The sequence below is a fragment of the Mixophyes fleayi genome, chromosome 2 (assembly GCF_038048845.1).
Source record: "Mixophyes fleayi isolate aMixFle1 chromosome 2, aMixFle1.hap1, whole genome shotgun sequence".
Classification (NCBI taxonomy): domain Eukaryota; kingdom Metazoa; phylum Chordata; class Amphibia; order Anura; family Limnodynastidae; genus Mixophyes; species Mixophyes fleayi.
Window position 1 is genome coordinate 92919523 of NC_134403.1, and position 22267 is coordinate 92941789.

The following is a 22267-nucleotide window of genomic DNA, read 5'->3' on the forward strand; positions in this document are numbered from 1 at the left end:
AGGTATGTGAAGTGCACGCCTCTTGTCCCGCTGCCAGGGACAGACATGTTGGGAGGTATGAACATGGGTGGAGCAAGTGGGATTTAACTGAATTGGTTGATGCAGAATCCTTGTGCTACAGATTTCGTTTTTTCCTTTAGCTTTTCTATACACCATTACTTTCAGAGATCCTACATGAAAATGGAACACTGTAGATAGCACCTGATGTTAGAGTTCTATGAGTAACAGAAATAGCGATGAGGTGTTTAGACCAGAGTCAGAGAAGACCATTTCTCCATAGTAGATGTGGCTTTGGACATTCATGCAACATGCTTCCAGCTACTGGCAGTGTCTACATGACAGTAACAGATGACATCTACACTGAGAATAGGTGCTCTAGTCTATATACATAAAAACCACAGCTTAAGAGTCATTAGGGAAAGCTATACCAATGAACAACTGTTTGCTACTATTACAGCATTTTTTATTCAATATATTAAATATATATTAATCAGAAAAACACATACTGTAAATCCAGTAAGGTACACAAATATAAATGTTTCTTTTTAAAAATTACACATATATACACACAGCCCAAAACACTGTGGAAACCATAGTGACCATTACAAGGGGTAGCTTTGCATTTTAATACTATATACAGTTTGCTTTTCATTTATGTACAAGTCTTTACAAACTGGCTGCGACTGAAATAAGGTCCATTCCTTTCGGCCTGTATGAAAACAGATGTGAGAACGGACAGGGCAGGTGGGGCCCGTCTCCTACTGCTTTTGCTATAGAGTCTGTTGCAGAGGACTGTTCTAGTCCTGAGGTGCTGTATGGAAGGCAGTTTAGGAGTCATGTGAATTCTGCAAGTATTTTTTGTAAAAGTAAATACTTTTGAAAGTGAAACAAAAGACGAACAAGTACAAAGTCTGTCTTAGCCAAAGGCACATCTGGATTTTCTAGAATAATAAAAATTAAGTCTTCATATAAGACCCAGAGAATCCCACCGAGGAAAGGATCTACTGGGTTAGGCACCTAATGTCAAAGAAAAGGTTCCACAAGTTTGTAATAGGACACTCCTCCATCCAAGCACGGGTTTCCTTTTCTCTGAACGCGCAAGAAAAGTGCAATGTTTCTTTAGAAGGGCAGCGTGTCCATGAATATTTTCTCTACAATTGGTGGTGGTGGTACTAGGTCCTCTAACTTCAGGTAAAAGATGCGCTGCAGACCCTGCGTGCAGAGGGTGCGGAGCTCAGGAAGTTTGCCCAGTAACTTGGACAGACAGTTGGATCTGTTCTGCTCACTCAGTGTAGACGGCACATGCTCTTTAAGGCAATTAATAATCCGACTCTGAAGGTCCTCCACTTTCTTAGGCTCTTTCAGTCCATGTCTATCTGTAATGGGGACACAAAATAACTGGTTAGAAGTGATCTCAATGGTGAGGAATCCAATGTCTACAAAAAGGTAACCATTTAGAACAAAGGTCTTAATTTATGATCATACCATGAGGACACTAACTGCCCAAGGTGAGAGGTGCTGTAAACCTTCTGTATATGTCTGCACGAGCCTACACTTGTGTATGAGGATGTAAACGGTCAGACTAGACGCGCATCATTTTATGACCTAATACATCTACTTCTTGCTATCCTTTCAGGCACATATCCCAATAATGGTGAGTAATATATACGGATACTCTGCTAGTCATAGAGAGGGGCGACTTGCATGGACAAAATCCATTCAGCTATTATAACCATCAGGAATGCGTATTTTGCGTTTGTCGTGTTGCATTTATCTTTCCCTTCTTTCTCCATTTCCCCAGCATTGTTTTTATTCAACCAATTTATTCACATTAGTGCCTGTTATTTAATAAAAACTATTAAAAACAAAAGAATATTCAAAACCTCTGTAAGGGTGAACATTCATATATACATTTAGTACGACCTACAGGAAAATTGTGAAGGTTATTTTTTTCCCAGTGCTAGACAGTTGGCTCTAAATGACCATTCTGAGCTTCAGATTTACCTGTGATTATGACAAGGGCAGAGAGGCAGGAAAAGGATGGGACATCAATGTTCATGCGTTTCAGACTGTGTGAAAATTCAATTATGGAATCTATCCACTCTCCAAAGCCTCGGACACACTGCATACGGTGAAGCACCAATCCATTACAGAAGATTAACTTCCCTTCCTCTGGCTTCGAGCTGAAATAGAGAATGAAGCCAGGGTTAAACAGGCAACACAATATTGTCAGGGGTACTAAACTCAAATATAAAAGATGCTAGCTGCTTTTCATATACATAGTTTACAAAGGGAAGGCAAAAAAAGAACATGGCATCATGTTGCCCTGTCGAAAGTATGTGGTAGTGGATAACTTTACATGGTAAAAACACAAAGTGGTGAAAGGGATATTTTTAATGGCTAACAAGAAGCACCAAAAAAACAACATAATACTACCAATAAAGTTTATTCTGAAAATCAGATCGGCAGCGCATCCTGGAGGGTATTTCCATGACAATAGCTTAAGCCTTAATATATAAATGCTTTGGTTTTTTTACGCCAGAAAAACAGTTTTAGAATATCACAAAAACCACCCAAGTAAAACTACTTTGTTTCTAAACAGATCACTCCTTTAAAAATAAAAAAGCACATCAGAAACAAATAAATCTGCAGATAAAGTATATATATTATACAATAGACAAAAAAAAAAAAAAAAAAGGCTTATGCATTCTATCTTCTCTTGTCGTTATGCATTCAATGGAGTCTAAAAAAAAAAAAAAAAAGAAAACACACTTGTGCTAAATATAGTTCTTTATTTTGACTCATGTTTGCTTTGGCTTATTCTCAAACCGGAGTATCTCAATTCTCAATTTCTAACTCGTTATTGCTTCTTGTCCTGTCTAGTGCTCAGAATAGGATTTTCAGCCAAGACATCCGCACTAAAGCAAGCGGTTTACCTGTAAGCAAGTCGTAGAATGAAGAGTTCCAAGAAAGAAGACTCCAGCAGGAGTTCCTGGTCTTCTTTGGGAAGCTCTAGGAATCCCTGGATTTTCTCTGCCCATTTACGAATGACTTCCAAGGAACCAGACAGAAGGTCATAGAACTGCTGCACGTCTACAGGATTCTCCTTCTCCAACAGGATGGGTACATTCTCCTGGTACTAACATGGATAAAGGCAACAAATCAGGCCAAGTGCAAAACTAAACAGCAAACATACAGTAGAAATAAAAAGCCAAAGTAGTCTCCACTTCACAAATCATTGTAATAATAAATAAGCAGATAATAAGCAGTCATGCTACTACAGAATATCGCTCAATTTCTACAATGACTTTGTAAACTAAAAGTAATGTAAAACTTTAGCTTGATAAACGATACCCTAAGGGATAAAAAGATTTTGAATTCAAATAATTGAAGCTAAGCTGTCATACCCAAGAATGCTTGATCACTCTAATTACTAGATCCTTTTTTTTGTTCCAGAATGCAAATCTGTATCTTCTACAGACAATTAAATCCTTATTCTAGTAACATTCTAAGCAAAAGACAACTAATTAAGCAGTCATTCTAGTAGTTTAAAAAACAAAATATCCCCCTCAGCATTGCAGGTTTAATAAAAGCTATAAAAATGTGATTACAAAACTTCCTAGCCATATACAATACACAGTTAACAGAAGAAAATATAATTAGATTGTTTAAAACACACCACTGGGGTTCATTTTGGAATGAACACACAACAACTCGTGGAAGAGACATTAGGAGTAGATTACCTACCTTGGAGAAATCCAGATTAGTAGAAGTGGGGATGGTGTCGATGTGAGCTCTCACGAGTGAGTTGATAAGACTAACCGGAGAAGAACACTCTGAAACTTGCCTTGGTTTCGATGGGAGACGACCCCTCCTGCCCTTTAAGCTGTCTGTACGTACCACTGAAAAATAAACATATGTCCAATTAGTGCAAACTGCAGAGAACTCATTTTTTTTAAAAATGGACAGATTACAACAAATTTGAATGTTTGCATATTGCTACTCAATGATTCTGTTCTCGTTTGTCCGGTTTCTAATTAACAAATTTAAAGCAAAAAAAAAAATAGACTGAGTAGCATTCGAGGACGTCGCCTAATGCTTCAGATGAAAACAAAATTATTAAACATGGACCTTACCAAATTTGAACACTAACCTTCATGTTACACTTAATAGTTATTAAAACTACCAATGTCCTTTATAAAAGAGTTAAATGGGACAAGCTTGTGTATTCAGATTACTTCCTGAGAAATCACTTGTCACTTAGGACTGCAGATTTCCCGTCTTAATGAATTGCTGTGTTAAAACAAAAAAAAAAAAAAAAACCCACAGGAACATCCAACCATACATTAAGGGGCTATGCTAGAAAACGGACTTCAAATATAAAATTATAAAGTGAAAGTGACTTCAAAAAGTTACTTTAGGCACAAGCCATTCTGCCATGTTTTCATTTTTATTCCATGCAGGCTAAAATACTAATGAGGAAAATGAGCATGGTTTAACACCACAAAAAAAAAAAAATTTTTACATATATAAAAATTACAAATTTTTTTTTTAAAAAAACATTTATTTTTTAATACATCTATAGTGTCACTTCTTTCTTCAAAAAAAAAAATCTTTATACTCAATTTTTCTTTCAAGTCATATTTACAGAACAACCTCCAATCTGTATATTTTTAGTGGATTGTTTTTCACATAATTTTTTTATTAATTTTTTTTTTTTATAAGAGTTTGCATTTATATTTTAATAGTTTCAGCACATTTATTCATCTTAAAATAAATTGTATTTTCTCATTGCACATCATGCAATAAATAATAAATGTGAATTTGGAGTTGTATTGTTGAGTGCATACCTTCTTTTACCATCCCCACTGCTAAGCATTTTTGAAACCGACAGAACTGGCAGCGATTCCTGCGCCTTTTATCCACGGGACAGTCCTTGTTAGCCAAGCAGATGTACTTGGCATTTTTCTGTACAGTCCTCTGTGGGGAGAAAGAGACAACAATTGTCATGGGAAGCAAGATGCCAGACCAACACAAAGCCCTGTCTGTTCCCATTTATTTTTGTAACATTTCTCTAGTGTCGGACTGTTCCTAATATCAAGTTGACATTTGGCTCCGAGCAAAAGGGAGCGATTCACCTATCTTAATTAGCCAAGCATCTTTTCTAAAGCACCCGATTTACCTACAAGGCAGATGGACCTAAACCAAGATGCGCAAAAGCAAATTATTTGGCTATGAGCTGAAACTGTAGACCGTTTGCTCATGCTAGATATATTGAGATTGATTACTGCAAATGTGAGGGACATCAGCCAAAAAACAGTCTTTAAAGTCTGAGCAGACCAACTAGATTCAGAACAAGGGTGTTGTAATGTTAGTGAAATTAAATAGAATTACAACTTTTTTTTCCGGGGGGCTGGAGTGAAAACTGTGCCACATATATCTTTCCCTAAAACATTATATGCAGATGCAACATACAACATGGGGAAATTCTTTCTTTTAAGGTCACACAGGGACCTATGCAAAGAGCTTTATCTAAAAATGTATTTAAACAGCTAAAGCTCGGTACCATAAACAAATGCAGTATTATATGCAGAAGTAGAGACTGCTGGAGTTTGAACATCTCTAAAGGGGTTAAAAAAAAACCAGCAACTGTTATAAAATTATTAACGTGCCAAAGGACACCTATCATAGCTAAAACACGAAAAGGTCTCTGGGTTTGATCTGTACTGTCTCATAGTAAATTTATTCTGCAGGCTCAATTATTTTGCCAACATATAGCAATCCAAACAGTAGAATAGAAAATAGATTTTAATAGGCTAAGCATTTTATTTCACAGATACATAATGAGCGTTAAATAATGTGACTTGGAATAGACACTAACTAAATATCACTGCCCCCTCTGTTAGTGAAGGGTTAAAGTTGCAGTTTATTTCACACCGTTCCAACACCTGCTGCCTAATGGAAACTTCTGGTCCCCTAGCCGCTGTCTAATTGGTGTTCGGTTCCTCCTCTTATCCCCAGTTTGCCCCTGCTCAATCCTTCCAGTTGACGTTAGGAAAAGGCAGCAGAGATGATCAACTGCTGTAGAAGCGGGCCAAGAAACTGTACACGGGGTGGACAGCTGGTTTTTAACACCACAGGACAGTTTTGGGACGAGCCCTCTTCCTTCATCCCTAGGAACGCGTATCAGCTGAAGCGCAAAGACTGGGTGGCTCAGAACCAAACATATGTGCCAGGACCACCTGCCAAGTCTGCAGGGCAACCAGCACCCTGGGGGACCAACAGGTGAGGCAATCAAGAGCTAGTCTAAGAAATGACAGTCAACCAGTGAGCAGAAAGTATTTAGTGCTTACCTTAAAAAAACCTTTGCATCCTTCACAGGTTCGTACACCATAATGCTGACAAGAAGCATTATCTCCACAAACAGCACAACGCCCCTCATTTGAACCGGGACTACGTGCTTTTGAGGGGGATAGAGGACCGTCCAGTAAAACAGAGCTGTCCATTATCACAGGCCCCTGACCAATGGGTATAGTGGGAAATCCAGCTGAAGAGTTTTGTGCCAATGCAAACACATCAGGATCCACAACTTGCTGTTCAAGTCTATGTGGAACTTGGGTCATCTTTAATGAATTAGCCATGTTTGGGCTATGAGATGGTGTCCCAAAGGAGAAAAAAGAAGGCTGCGGAATGCAGTTTTTCTGCTGCTCAGTCCATGGCCGCATGCTGTCGTAGTTATGAGTTGGAGAGTAGGCTCCGTAAGAGCTCTCCCACGTAGGTACTTGAGGATTCTGGAAACCGGGTGTAGAAGGAGATGGGATGGAGCAAGGACTACCGTAATAATCCGAACCGCTTGATGACATGGTTTCATCCAACTGATTTGTGAAGGAACCTGGGTAACAGCCAAACACTTGAAACTCCTCCACCTTCAGCGAGGATTGAGGGTTTGAAGAAGGTATCTGGTAGAGAAAAGCATCAAATTCTCCAGTGTAACCGTCCATGAAGGTGCTGAAACTGGGCAAAGAAGTGGAAGCTGCAATTTCACTGTTAACAAGGTCCATGGTGAATTTACTGAACTCTGAGTTCAATATGTCTGGTACATAACCGTCACTGAGGCCTGCACATTGGGACAGACTTCCATACTGCGTTTGAATACAGGGCATTTCTAAACAAAGAAAGTAAAATAGTAGAGGGTTAATTAAATGCATTTGATTACACACACGTAAAAAAAAATAAAAAAAAATTAAGTATTTATTTACAAGTAGACTAGGGCAAAAAGTGGTTCTCCATAAATTATCAAACACCAAGCCCCAGTGACTGACAAGCATGATGGGGTGTGCAGTTACACAGGTTGCTGACCCCTGATTTACAGCATTAATAGGAATTAAAAACCACTTCTCCTCCACAATAAATATTTCACCATACAAAACACTCTAAACCAAACTTAGAACAGAAGCTATGACAAAATAAATGGCAGGTGCAAGTGTCATTGGTTCATCACTGTGGCTTCCAGAGGAAACAAGTGATCTATTTCTGCAGCAAAATGCTGTCCTACAAGGCCCCTTTGACATTGCAAAGTATCAGTCCTTTCTTTTTTAAGCAAAAAATGCTATAAATTCAGTTGTCAACACTGCAAGTCATTGGGTTTTAAGCCAGTTAGGCTCAGTATATCTCCGCACAATCACTATCGGACAAAATGGTCCATTGAAAATCGCAGTAATTACAGAAATCCTTACATACACTTACATACAGAATTTAAGGTCTATTTCTGAATTCTGTACATTGTAGTCGAATTATTAAATTTAGATCAGTAAAAACAAAACGTAACTGACAACTGCAAATGTTCATTGGGGGGGGTCAATAAAATGCAGGGGATTTAATTTAAAAATGTCAAGTTGTTAATTTATAGATGAGTGATATTTACATTGTTGTTAGTTCTAATGGTGCTTAATAATTATAACAGTTCTCTTACAAAGTGCAGATGACCCATAGAGAAAAATGTTTATGGTACTTTGTCAAACGATTAAGGTATTTCAATTGCTACTGCAGGAAGCAGGATGGCTGAGAACATCCTTAGCTTTACATGCTGTGGGCACTGTACTCCGTTGTAGTCATATATATTTCACAGACAGGCTGGAAAAAGACAGTCAGATCAGCAGCTCTCCAACTTTTGATGTAGTACGACTCCCAGCATACCTGGCCAGCTGGAAGGTGTGGACCCAATCTACAATAGCTGCAGAGCCATCTGAAGCGGGCACCTAACTTTCCTTTATTAATAGACTGCTCTGTAAATGTGTATTGTAGATAAAATGAAAGCCAATAAAGACCTATATTTTTCCTCTTTATCTGAAGAGTGCTGGTCGCTGTGATCTATAAAATATAGATAAATATTTTTATTTTTTCTGAGGGGCAGGCTTGAGAATTTTTAACAGAGGAAATATATAGCTACATATTAGGTTATAGTTTATTTGTCCATATTCTCACTGTATTTATAGATGGCACCGGGCATCTCAGCTGCTGCAAAATACTTAAGAGTTGTTAATATGTTTCGTACTTTTTTACACCGTGCTCAACTAAGGGGTGGAACATCATCAAGCAGAATGCCAACAGCAGGATTTACACCTCTGAATTCCAAGAGCTTCTGCAGCAGCTGCAGATTTTACTGCTCTCTGGTTTTTGCGGTGAAACATCTGGATCCATGGGATTCCTATATTAAAATTGTTTGAAAATAAACAATGCAAACACTACTACAACCTTTTAGTACCACCCCATGAATAAGAGGACCATCACTATGAACCAAATTCTGCAAACTATTAACTGACGAGTAAACAAAATAAAAATCAATCATATCTAGAAGGAACCTTAACAGCTCTCAAGTGTGGGTATGTTACAGGGAAACCGCTACTTTTGTTGTTTAGCAGCTGACAAACACCATTGTAATCCAACACAATAAAACGATTTTATAAGCCTTATAGGTTAGACTTTTCCCTAGAGGAAATACAGCCAGAAGCATGAGATAGTAGACTGCATAGAGCCAAGAAAGCACTTTGCACAGGAACACAAAAGCATTGCAGAAGATTGACTCCCGATAGGCCAGACTTCTATAGAATGAATCTCATCCTTCTTACAAATAGGAAAACACAAAACACTATGAAAACCTGCCTTGTTTTATGGTGCACAGCAAGTTAGATAAAAAAAAAAAAAAAGTTAAACATATGGCTGAGATAAGTACAAAGCAAAGCCCCTTTAACGTGCAAATAACTTAAACACTGGAGATTTCCCTTAGCCAGAGATGTCTAGGTACTGTCAACACACAAAAAAAAATAGTGTTTAAAAGAGGAAGAAAAAAAAAAAAAAAAGATGGATTATTCTTCTTAATGGTTTATTATTAATGCTATAACCTACTCAGATTATATTAAGCAGCGAGGCATTGCAATTATATAACTGTAAACATACAAAACGGAATTAAGCTGGGATTTATCTTGCAGACAGGAGAGCCGGTTCAAGAACTGGAAGCGATGTCATATGCAGGTGCACAGTGGGACAGACAAGACATAAAAGCTTCAATTGAGAAGTATCAAATTCACTCTACAGAAATAGCACAGGACCCTTACTCTATAAGTAGGAGGTGTATCATTTGCAGGTTATTATGTATCTATACATAAGCATAGGTCGAAAGGTGCTCGATTGCTGTCTGCACGAAACAAGGAATCTGTATACATCTGCACCTGTTGCTACAAAACAGCCAAGAACTCAATCAATGCCTGCTGCCAGTATACGGGACCACCATCCAGACAACCGGAGACAATTGCACGCTATAAAACTCTTAAATGCATCTATCATACAGAGTGCAACCCAATGATTCCCTACAGTAAGCAATGCAAAATACAAAGCATACATTAAATATACGCCTATATAGAAATGTACAACATCAGAATAACAACCTGTTAGTCTATAGTAGAACAATTCTGCATTATCAATGAGCAATATGCATCAATACGAGAATAACTGTCCTTGAAGAATCAAATTCTGTATTGGTGCAATACTAATCCATTGTGTAAGTAATAATAATTTGAATAATCCGCATAAATAGGCGATCGCCCATCTCATTAAAACATGAATAATTGTGCTATAAAGACATACATGCGCCAGACGTGAAAGGCATTGACATGACATACCAGATGTGTCAGCTGGATGTCCCCAGTGCGGGCTGTCCGCGGGGGTCAGCGTGTTGCAGTGTGTGATGCTGCTCAGCCACTGTATCTGTCTGTCTCCAAAGACCCTGCACTGCTCACTGTGCTCCAGTCCTTGCATCTACATTCTATTAAAGCCTCTGTGACGCACTGGGGGGGCGTGGCCCTGCATGACGCACGCGGGTGATTCTACTCCGCTCTCCATAGAAGGCTAGAGGAGGCGTGGCCTTTCCGGAGCGTAGCATGGAATGTCTCCGGTGACGCACGTTGTTTCCTATGACGCAGGGCACATTGTTTGATCTATTAATAGCCCCAGCGCTATTAATAGGCCGGCGGCTGGAGGGACACGGCTCTGAAATAGCAGCCAGGGGAGGGGAGACCCCGAATGAACGTCATCAGCCGTCAGATATAGCCCGGGCAGGAGGCTTCCCTGGGATTCTCTGCATATTTACGGCAGAAGGGATTCCATATGCAGCGTGTTTATAAAATAATCAGACAGGGAAAGTTTAGCAGGGCTGTCATGTGCCTGTGATGTCAAGATAGACACGAGGTGGCTGTGTTACATCACTGACAGTTTATATACACAAGTGATGACCAGCCCTGGTTTTGTAATCCTGCACTAGGCACAGGAGAAAGTGTGTTATTATAGGAGTATGTATACAGGATGTTATCCCTGAAAGTAATAGGAAAGCAGTTATTAAAAAAAAGAAAGAAGCACTATGCACCTTGTAACATCTGCATAGAGCACGAAAGCTTGACCCATTTTTAAAGGGGTTTGGATAGGTTATCAATCATGACAAATGAAATCATATACATACAATTTATTTGGAGATTTATTTAAAACAAAATGTAGAAATGGTGAATATTAGTAGTGTGTCAAACAAAGGTATATTTTACTTATCTGTATCATTAGAACGAAGCATTAACTTTCCTTAGTGTTTAGGATCGTTTTTTTCACTACCAGCAAATTTCTATCCTAGTAATTATTCACTTCATTCTGTATACAGGAGTCTATAATCTGTCACACAATTCCCTCTTTTCCACCTCTGCCTCCTCAATGTCTGGCAGAGGTAAAGATGATGTTTTCACCATATATATATATATATATATATATATATATATATATATATATATATATATATATTACACATATTACACACATACACACACACAGGGCCGGATTTACCATCAGTCAACCTAGGCAATTGCCTAGGGCCCAGCGGTCCCCAGAGGGCCCTCCCAGGGCTAGCAGTGAGACCAACCTTTAAAAATGGGCCACTTCTTATGGGCCAGTGCTATGTGCTTGCACCCCCGGGCTAAAGTCTTCCAGCCAGCCCCTGAATAGGGGTATATGTTATGCTAAAAAACTATAGTGCTATGGATTTTTTCAGGGAGGGGGCCCCAAACCAGTATCTTGCCTAGGGCCCCATGTGGTCTAAATCCGGCTCTGCACACACACACTATAAAGATTACTCAGTGCTGTACATTAAGGGGATCTTGACACAAATTATAAATGCTGTAAAATGACATAAAACAGAGGTGAAGGTGGTCCAGCCTAACTGCTCTGCAGACCTAGATTGTTTTATTTAATGTCCTGCCCCTTTTTCACTAATAGCAGGTAGCGGTTACCTGTGGCAGCACAATATGTACATGTTCCCGTCAGCATAGACAGGCAGGCAGAGGATGCTGTCCAACCCTGCTTTGTTTAACACAATCTGCTCGACTGGACAGGATCTCAGCCGACAGGAACATTAAATAGCGTGCAACCGCCATAGGCAGCCCACCCCTGGTAGGGGTGGCTACTGCCCCAATCCCCCCTCCCGGATCCACCACTGTTCCTGCCCAAACGACTAATCTAAGATGTGCGGGGAACATTTGATACATAAGGTAGCGCATACTTTCCTACATCTGCTTTCTGGGAGATACGGGAGCATGGTATAAAAAGCAGAGGTGGGTGTCCTTATTTACACCATTTGCATCATCAAGTGGATGGGACAAGGCATTTGATGATGCAAATGGTATCCACACACTCCTTCATGATACCTTCAATATATGAACTGGGCAGGGCAAGGCATGTGAAGGGGCAATTTGCATCACAGTAAGTTCCTGTCCTCTATGCAGGCGGTGAGTCTGCTCTCTCTGGCGGTGGTGGTAGTCATTTTCCCAAAGACTACATTACCTACATAACTTTTAACAACCTGAAAATTCCGATGCTTACAATCTACACATGTTGTAAAGACAGACTTACCAGAAAAAAAAAAAAGACAGCCAACATATCCTGCAGGTGTGGTAAAATGTGCGCAGCCCAAAATGCTGGCAGTGAGGTTTCGCGTCACTTAACATAGCGACAGAGATTGCTCTATTTAAAGCAGCAATGCCAGGACACGCCAGATAGATTATCTAAAAAACGCTTAGGGTTAGGTTTAGGGTTCAGGATAAGGTTAGGGGTAGCATTAGGGTTTTCCACCGGGTCCTGGCATTGCTGCTTTAAAACCGGCAATCTCTCTTGCCAAGTTAAGTGACGCAAATCCTGACTGGCAGCATTTTGGCCTGTCGCACATTTTATCAAACCTGTCAGATATATTAGCTGTCTATTTTCTAGCAAGTCTGTCTTTACAATATGTGTAGATTGTAAGCATCGGAATTTGAGTCGGTTAAAGTTATGTAGGAAATGTAGTCATTGGGAATACATACCCCTCCCTGGAGTTCAGGAGATCCCAATAGTCCATTGGCTGTCTGCAGCCTGTCGACCCGCCATTTCAGCCACATCAGTATTTTTTTCTGCTTTATGCCACTGGCCCCAGCTCTTACAATGGGTGATGCTTGGAACGTCATAAAGCAGATAAGACTGAAGTTATTATTATTCTTTAACCGGAGCAGCTGACTTGCATCACGTGACCTCATCTGCAAGGTCGTCACGCAACACATCTGAGATCAATGAAGGAGGGATTTACAATCTGAACTCCATGGTTTATCTACTGCCCCTGGGAAATAACTGTGTGATTCCTGTTTATATTAAAGCAAAGTAAAGAAACTTTAGGCAGGGTGTTATTAATCATTAAAGTAGTGGCCAGTGGTACTCCCAGTGAGGATTGAGAGGGAGTGGGAGGGGTGGGGGATAGAGGAGCATTTTGTGCAGAGTCCGAGATATATTTTGCATATGAGAGACGAGCTGTAGGGTAAGCGGGAGGTAAGCTTGCGAGCAGGGCCCTCTTACGTCTCTGTCTGTATGTATTGCCCAGTATTGTTTTATTAATGTTTGTTCCCAATTGTAAAGCACTACGGAATTTGCTGGCGCTATATAAATAAATTATGATATGAGTGGTGTTTTGGGACAAAAGTAGGTTCTAAAAACCGTATGGGGTGTTTTGGTCGAGTGGGCAGTGTAGGATCTGACAGTTTTTTTGAAGTGTGTGGGGGTTTTGGGTTACATGTGTCAAAATCTGAAGGGTGTTCTTGATTATATGTGGGATCTGTCTTTGATTAAATGTATTAAAGTGTATCAGGTTGCTCATCACTGCTTTACTTGTAATACTGTAGTAACACAGATATGTACACATAGGTCTCATTTAGAGTTGGAAGTAAGTCCTTTTGTGTAAAAATACGCATTGCCGTACTGCACGTGTCCATATTTAGGATTTGACCTCATCTTAGACTTGTAGCCTCTCACACCTGGAGAGGCTGTTGTAAGTTGAATACAGGAAGTGTAGCACCCCCTAAAGGTGCAACTGAATTAGACTTGATCACAGCTCCAAGTAAGCTACTTAGGAGGTGTATATTTTGTGGTGTAAAGATGCATTCTGGTGAAAATCAGGGGCGGATCTAGACAAGTGCTCTACTCGGGGCGATTTAGGCCCCGCCCCCTTTCTGATTTCTAAGGCTGCCGGCGGCTGCACAGTATGTGCAGGTCTGCTTGGCAGTGGCAGTGTGCTGCCCCGCTGCTCTGATTGTGTTTAAAACACAATCAGAGCAGCCGGGCAGCACACTGTCACTGCTGAACGGACCTGCACAGTATGCAGCTGTCGGCAGCAAGCCCCTGCTAGGGGGGGGGGGGCGATTGCCCCGATCGCCCCCCCTGGATGCGCCACTGGTGAAAATGACACCAGCACTATCTAGCGGTTTCTGATTGGATGTTGGTATATTGACCCCTCCAGCTAACAGTACTTCATTCAAGAGCATTGTGGCTATATTATGTCAAGCTGCAGCCTTATATTCAGATTTCTTATTTCCACTTTCTACTATGCAGGAAAGAGGATTCCATTTGGATTTATAAAAAGGTTAATAACAGATGTGGAGGCATTTTTAATTGCATTTTATATGGAAAAATGCAACTTTTTCATTAATAGGACTGTCAAGTCAATATTCTCTTCATCACATTATATTGTGTACAAAAAGGGTAATGTGACCTTTGCATTTACAACTAACACTGTCAAACTGCATCTCTACACATCTCTACACTATAGATGGGTGTATGTATACACATTTGTACGTCTGACTTATGACATAAAAATACCGCTGTCTTTTGAGTTGGATGTATCTTAAGATACAGCTCAAAAATAAATACACATTTAAAACAGTAATTTTGTGATTGCATTTGTACATGTATGTTTCAGACGTGTTGTTCATTTTTACTTTACTAAATTAGAAGTGCCCATCTGCCATATTGGATAGGCTCTTTTGCCCAGTTCCAGGCACATAGACAAGAAATTCTCTGCTTTTTGCTATGTCCTGTCATCTTAAATATACTTGTGTCAACTAGACAAATCAGTGTTTGAAACTTTAAACACTGGGATTGCTTTGTGCGGAGATGGCAAGTTCATGTTTTGTAATAAACTCTTTAGCTGTCAAAGCAATCACGATCAGCTCAATAGAAACCTGTGGTAGGGTCGGAGTCTACTTCGTGTGAGGAAGCGGTTAAATTCTCCTAAAGCAAAGTACAGCTCTGCCCCTTCTTCACACTGGACCTAAATAGTCCCTTCAAATGGTGCATCATAAAATAGCCTAAGAGGAGGAGTGGAGTGTATAATGTTAGCTCACTCTGTGCTTGCCCAATGTGGTGTAAAGTGTTTATATTGTATATATCCCCTTTGCTCCCATCCTTCATGATTGTTTCTATGGTTGGTGTCCCTACACTTGGGTGTAATAAAGTTGTTGTTGAACTGTACGCCTGGAGGCCTGACTCAACCCCTGCCTTCCACTACGCCTCTGACATAGCACCATAGTAACCTACCCTGCCTGAAACCATTGACCCAGGGATGCTCACACTTGTTGCCATGACAGCCGCCAAGAAGGGGGAAAGAGCAGACTGGTAAAATACACCGTTAGGAAAAGGAAAATACACTACAGATATATGGTCTTCGCTTACCTCCTGTAAACAGTGTATATTGTAGCAATTTGTTTTTCTCATTAATAGCAACAGATTTTGCAATGCACAAAATGTAGCCTGGCAGATCCCCACCCCTAAATGTTTCACATTGGAAATGTCTGGCACAATTGCTAATAAAGGTTGGCTTTATGCTTTGTCACTCTGGCAAGTAATAGCTGTAAACAAGGCTTCATACGGCTATCAGCAACTAAAAAGGAATAAATGAATGTATTTATGTATATATAATTACCTCATTGGCCTCTTGTTCCACTTTGTGGTTTATGGGTCATTAGTCAATTTAAGTGTGTAAAGAAAAATCCATGTAACACTTGCTTAGTAATTACTCTCCATACTGTATGTGGCAGTCAAGCATTTAAAGTAGTAATCAATCGAGATAACATCCCACTTACGTCAGTAGGAAAACTTGACTTGCTTGAGAGATTATAAAGATGTAATGCTTGTCTGAGCTCCTATAATATTTTATCTTTAGTTACTGGGTTTACAGATGGCCACGTTAGCAGTAGGGTAGATACATTTCCAAGTCCCATTTTGGTCCACCAGATCCAGTCAACTGAAAAGGTATAAACAAGTCATTTAAAAGACCAGGGTCCCTATTTATCTATCTATCACTGGCTATATCACAGCTTATTGTTATTGCCACTCACTGCAATGACAAAATATCTTGTTTTTCTAGAATTTATCTATAAAATGTTGCCAGGGCAGCTGAGTGACACCCAGTGATACTGGTTGGCAGCAGTCAGAGGTCTCTTCTAATCACTCCGCCAGCCGGCCCAAGGCACGGCTTACGCATATGCATTGGAACTGAAAACCCGGATTTGAGCCTCCAGTTCTACATACTATTAAAATAAATAATTGTGTTAAAATCCAGTTGGAAAGAAATCTTAATATAAATAATGCATTTTTTTTCCCCATTCTTGATCCCTCCTGTCACAATAGCAGTAAGAGGACAGTGGCAGTACCTGAACTGCTGCTGTGTGTCCATGGTAATTAGGCTTCCCCATGCTATCCCTTGATGTATAGGGGGAAACTTGATGCTTTGTCACTCTGGCAAGTAATAGCTGTAAAGGCAGCACGGCGCTGGGGTCATGAGTTCAATTCCCAACCATGGCCTTATCTGTGTGGAGTTTGTATGTTTTTCCTGTGTTTGCGTGGGTTTCCTCCCACAATCCAAACACATACTAGTAGGTTAATTGGCTGCGTGCGTGCGCGTGCGTGCGTGTGTGCGTGTTAGGGAATTTAGACTGTAAACTCCAATGGGGCAGGGCCTGATGTGAGTGAGTTCTCTGTACAGCGCTGCTGAATCAGTGGCGTTCTATAAATAAATGATGATGATGATGATGATGATGATTTAGGGACTCGATCTCAGCACTTCGACACTGAACTCAAATTGTATTACTCTTTGTTTTGTAATTTATGATATTGTTCAATTTATAATAAATCAGTAAAGATTTCCAGATTGCACATTTTGGGTATATCTTCTCTTAATGTTGTCAGCCATTAATAATAATTTTATCCCACAGCAACACCCCGTGGGTACGTTTTTTTAATTGAACATTTACTTTGTAGCCCTGATTATCTATTTTTGGGATAGCCAATTAACATTTCACTTCAATATTTTCCCCTTTTCACACTGGTAAACTGGAGGGTGAAAGCAGACTTGTTAGATTGTGCTATTTTATCCAAATGATAAAAATGCTTCTGGGTCACATCAGATGTAAAACTTTATATGTGGCAAATTATCAAATCAAAGAACATTCCGTGCAGTTCATAATAAGTCATGTTTTCCTACGCACTGTGTCATATACCTTTGTAACAAGATGCCTGATGCCTGTTTGCATACAGTATACTGCTGTCGATAAGTAACCCAGCACTGCAAATAAAACAGTGGTACACTGTCAGCTGCTGGCAATGGATGAGGGAAATCTGGAAATCCACACATGCAATGAGATATACAAACAGAAATAGGTTATGCACTTTTCCTATTGTTAAATTCTATTTTTGGAGTGCTCTCCGGGTTCAGTTAAGCAGGTCCACACACAGGCGTAATTAATACAACTTTATGGCATGTTTGCGTTGGATTCTTGGAAAAAGGCCCAGGGCTGCTGCTTTTCGGAATGTGATGGGGGTTAGTATTGTGGACTGCTTTGCTAACAACTTTCTGGGATCCCAGCCACTGCCTAAAGAACACTTTAAATTACATGCATTAATCATACATCAATAAGGAAAGGAAAATCTGCACAGATGGCATTTTAGAAATGGAGGCATTGTGTTTATTTAATTAAGTTTTGTTATTTCTGTGATTTTTGTCTCTTATTTTACTTTGTGTTTAATGATGACATATTTTCATCTGGATGAAGCTGTAGTAAGTTGTTCATAGGAAGAAGATACACTGCACCATTTGTATTTAGATCTTTACCACAATTAAATAAGCCATGGCAGACAGAGAAGTCGCACAGACGTGACTGGCATCACCATGCTCTCCCAACAGGGTGCCATGATGCAATTTTCATCAATGCCCTGTTGTGGGCAGGGCAGCGTTATGGCACAAGTCGCACTATTAAGTTCTGCCCAGACCCCAACTACAGAAGCATCTCCGGAGAGGCGCTCTGAAAAATCAGCAGCTATAAATATAATCCTCCATTTGAAAAACTTTGCAATTTACATATCTCAATTAATGTCTTATTTTTAAAAGGTTTTCAAGAGCTTTGAATGGATTTCTATTATGCTATTCCCCTTTTCACACATGTGTGAGAATCGCAGCATTTATGCAAGTGGTGCATTTTTCCTACATTCATTATGTTGAAGTCTATAAATATGGGAATAATGCATCCGAAAAACACAACACAACACATCTTCAAAAGTGAACAAGTACCAATACAGGTGTAGGGTCTATATATAATATAAATAATAATATATTAGATTGACATTTAATAATGACTCCTGTCTCTCTCCACAATGGCCCTGGTATTCCCCTCCTCATTACGTTATTTAGATTCCCAGTGGCTACAGGAAGAGCCACTTGGTGAGTTAGGTGTATGAAATAATCACCAAGCAGCAGCACCTGTTTACTTTTGCATTTTTTCTATACATCCTTCCCTGACATACCTGTGCTATTCATAATTGGCAAATTTAGGTTTATCCCCTCCAGGCGATACCAGAGGGGAGATGATTTACAAGAGCAGAGGGGATGGGGCACTGCAAATATCGAGCCCCCCCCCCATGATGCAGGATACAGAAGAATGGCCAGCTTTCCCAGGAGACCTACCCAGACTTCGGGAGTGTCCTGGACATTCTGGAAGAGTGGGCAAGGATGGTGCTGCTGCATATGGCATCTGTCAGTGACTAGTCAAGAAACGTGTCCCATTAGCATCCTACGTAAAACTGGATCTCACAGGGATGACGAGTTACTGTGAAATCAGACCAGTGCAAGTTCCTGTATGAATCTGTGCCTAGTGTAAGGGAAATAGTTTTATGGCACGAGTTTGCTACCTTTCTGCTCTTTGTCATATTTTAGTCCTTCCCTAGCCTCCAATTAAGTCGGTATCCTTTAACAGTAGCTCACCAAGTCATTGCATTGTGAGAGGACCATCACACCTCATTATGATTGACAGAGAGAAAGGGAAAGAGAAGAGAAACAATGACAACTCTACCGAATGGTGAGCTTTGCCAGCAAACATACTAGACACTATCAACACAACTAGTTGAAGTCCTATAACAAGATTATTTTTTAATTTCCATTACAAACAGAAAATGAACACCGATTTCTGATAACAGTTAATACATTTCATTACAGGAACCATGATATTGGTGTTTGTTCAGACCTTCCACTTTATTTCCCAGGGTGATTTGGTCAACTATTTCCCATGGTACTTTTCAAGCCATAGAAATGTATTATTCTTTTCAGCTTATATGTTCACAAGACTGTGGGTGGGGGATAAACAGTGCTGTTGCCAGTTCAAAGGGACACTAAAGCCTGAAAATAAAACAAAGCTAAAAGCTCAGACTTTCATTTACTAAACTACATCTTGTTGCCCATCATCTCATTTACTAAAGTGATTTGATCAGTTCTGCATTACTTTCCTGTGTCAGTAGTATGTCACAGTCCTGCCACTGTACATGCCTACACGGTAATAGCAGGGACAGTGGCTGCTGTTCCTACACCTCAATCACTAGTCTGCAGTGTATCACTATGACATCCACTTGTTCCAAGCAAGCACGTGCTTCACTATAGCACTCCTGTTTGGAGCAATATTTCTCTCATCTACATCCACAGACATATTTTATCACTTTTTTTTTTTTTAAAGTCATAGGGTTCTTCTCCCTTCACGCCAGTTCCAGGAGTGTGGAAAAAGGGGACGTCCTTTTCCAAGCCTGGATCTGGCGTGTTCTAAAAATAATGTGCATAGCTGTTTGTGTGAGCTTTTTTTCCTTAAAGTTCCATTCATGTGAATGAAAAGTAATAATACGAGCACATCTGTAGGTCTGTCTGGAAGTTCCTTAAAAGAGAGAATCACTGAAGGAATGTCACCCTCCAGAACACATGAATAATAATAATAATAATAATAATATTATTATCTAATGCATTTTATGAATCATAACATGAAACTGGGTAATACTTTTTGTAGTCAGCAAATTTAATGACCGGAAAAAAATAAGTAAAATGTTTATCTGTTCGCTAAAACATATACAGCAGTTAAAACGTTTTTTGTAATGTGCAACGTTGTGATCTGTTTAATCTGATTGTCCTCTGGATACTCTATATTTATGGAATAGAAAAGTTATAAAAATAAATATTAATGTGTAGCTAAAAATGCTGGTTGTTAGTATATCTTTGTAAAACATAAAAAAAGCAAAACAAAGAACTATAGCAACCAATCAGATTCTAGTTAGCATTTATTTAGTACATTCTACAAAATGACAGCTAAAATCTGATTGGTTGTTATAGGCAACGTCTCCACTTTTCCAAACCTGCAGTTTAGTAAATATAACCCCAAGAGTTGATAACTTTGGTATACATTTTGAATGGGTGAAAAGGGTAAATGTTAGAATGTGCACACAGTTCTTTTCCCAGGTCAGCTGGACACCAAGACGCTCAGGTAAAGTTGGACTAATTTGAACCCTAAATCTACACAGTAAAAGGCACACAAAGCCAAATTAAAAAGCGCATTTATGTGCATACATGTAGTCGGATGTATCTCAACATGTGATCAGCTGTAAAACAGTATAACTTATGCCGGCGTATAATGTGTATGCTTATGCCCCAAGATAGTGTGAAGAAAGCGTAGATGCGCGACAGTAAAGCTAAAGTTGTAGTACCCTATTTGTGCGCAATATAGTAATGGAAGTGTCATATACACAACAGCGAACAGTGTCTTGACATTTATAAATAAAAGTAAGTCGTATTTTCAACATTAAATGCAAACAAATGATATGGAATTAAAATAATTTATTTAATGTAATTTAACTTAAGTTAAATTAAATAACATCTGTTGTGGAAATATACATATACGTTCATATACATACTTTTTTTTGCATGCATGTACAGTACGGAAATGTATATCTTATGCAAAAAAACAAAAAACAAAAACCAGACAGACATTCTCCAGCTCTTCATGAGCCCGTAAGTGATCTAAAAATAAATTGGCTATAATACATCACTTTTTTTCACATTTTCCTTTAGGGCTTAATCACATATGGACCGGGAAAATGGGAAAAACACAAGAAAACTAGTGCACACTTCAGATGCATTTTAGTATTGATGCTTGTACCAATATGATCTACTGTCCTGGTGGTGCGCATTAATGTTCCAGAAATAGGTTGTGCCGCGGACAAAAGTTTTGAACGGGGCATTAAACTTTTCATCCTATTTCTATGGCGTTTATCAGGCGCTAGTGCCTGGACATGTGCAGTCATAGCGGATAGGTGTAAACGCAGCTCAGTGTTGTAGAACAGTGGAAAACTGTAGTCAAGCAACATACTGACGAAAACAAGATGTGATGAGACCAATTTACAAGCCATGGTGTTTTCCATAACCCCAGTGATAAAAGAAGGAGATTCTGTACATTCCTTCCATGAGCTACAATCAGCCAGTAACAGAGCAGGATGGGGAATTAATATACAGTCAGAAAGAAAAAACATACAAACGAGAGGAACAAGACAGTAAAGTCCTTCCAGACATGATGGGATTTTTTTTTATAGTGTTTACTTTTCACTTTGCTTCTTTCCAATATAGGAAATCAGGAGCCACAATGATGTCCTAATGATGACAAATAACATCACAGAGTTTAATTCAGTGGTCCAATACTAGCCCACTTCCACCACTGTTTAATAGATAAATATATTTTTTTTCCAGGTAATGAAATGTCCAACTGAACATCTGCACATAAAAGTGCTTTTTCTTGTGTGTGTCTTTTGTGTACGAGCAGGGAACATATACGAGTGCAACTTTACACACACCTCTTAGTGCCCGGCTTACGTACGCGTGCTATAAAGGTTTACCTTCATCCAGCTATATCAAATATATACTAAACTTATCAACTCAAAGTCAATTCGTGTTTATCTGTTATAGTTTACAAAGATATAGGATACAAACAACAAGCAATTTCCCTACACTAATATTTTTGTATAACTTCTCTTTTACATAAATATACAGGATCGAGAGGACAAGGAGATTATATATATATATATA

At 39.4% G+C, this 22267-nt stretch overlaps 1 protein-coding gene across 2 annotated transcripts in view; it reads right to left on the reverse strand.

Annotated features, from left to right (window-relative positions):
* Positions 1-475: 475 nt before the first annotated feature.
* Positions 476-22267, reverse strand: part of NR4A1 (nuclear receptor subfamily 4 group A member 1) — a 36186-nt gene continuing 14394 nt past the window's right edge. Inside the window, exons 1-7 of one of the 2 annotated variants that reach the window (XM_075199683.1) lie at positions 10179-10297; positions 6354-7165; positions 4851-4980; positions 3748-3902; positions 2937-3139; positions 2005-2183; positions 476-1376 (exon numbers count right to left, since the gene is read on the reverse strand). In XM_075199683.1, coding sequence (XP_075055784.1) covers positions 1120-1376; positions 2005-2183; positions 2937-3139; positions 3748-3902; positions 4851-4980; positions 6354-7163 — 1734 coding nt within the window. In that variant the 5' untranslated portion in view covers positions 7164-7165; positions 10179-10297 and the 3' untranslated portion in view covers positions 476-1119. Of the gene's footprint in view, positions 1377-2004; positions 2184-2936; positions 3140-3747; positions 3903-4850; positions 4981-6353; positions 7166-10178; positions 10298-22267 lie in introns of those variants that run through there. The other variant, XM_075199684.1, reaches the window with a different exon arrangement.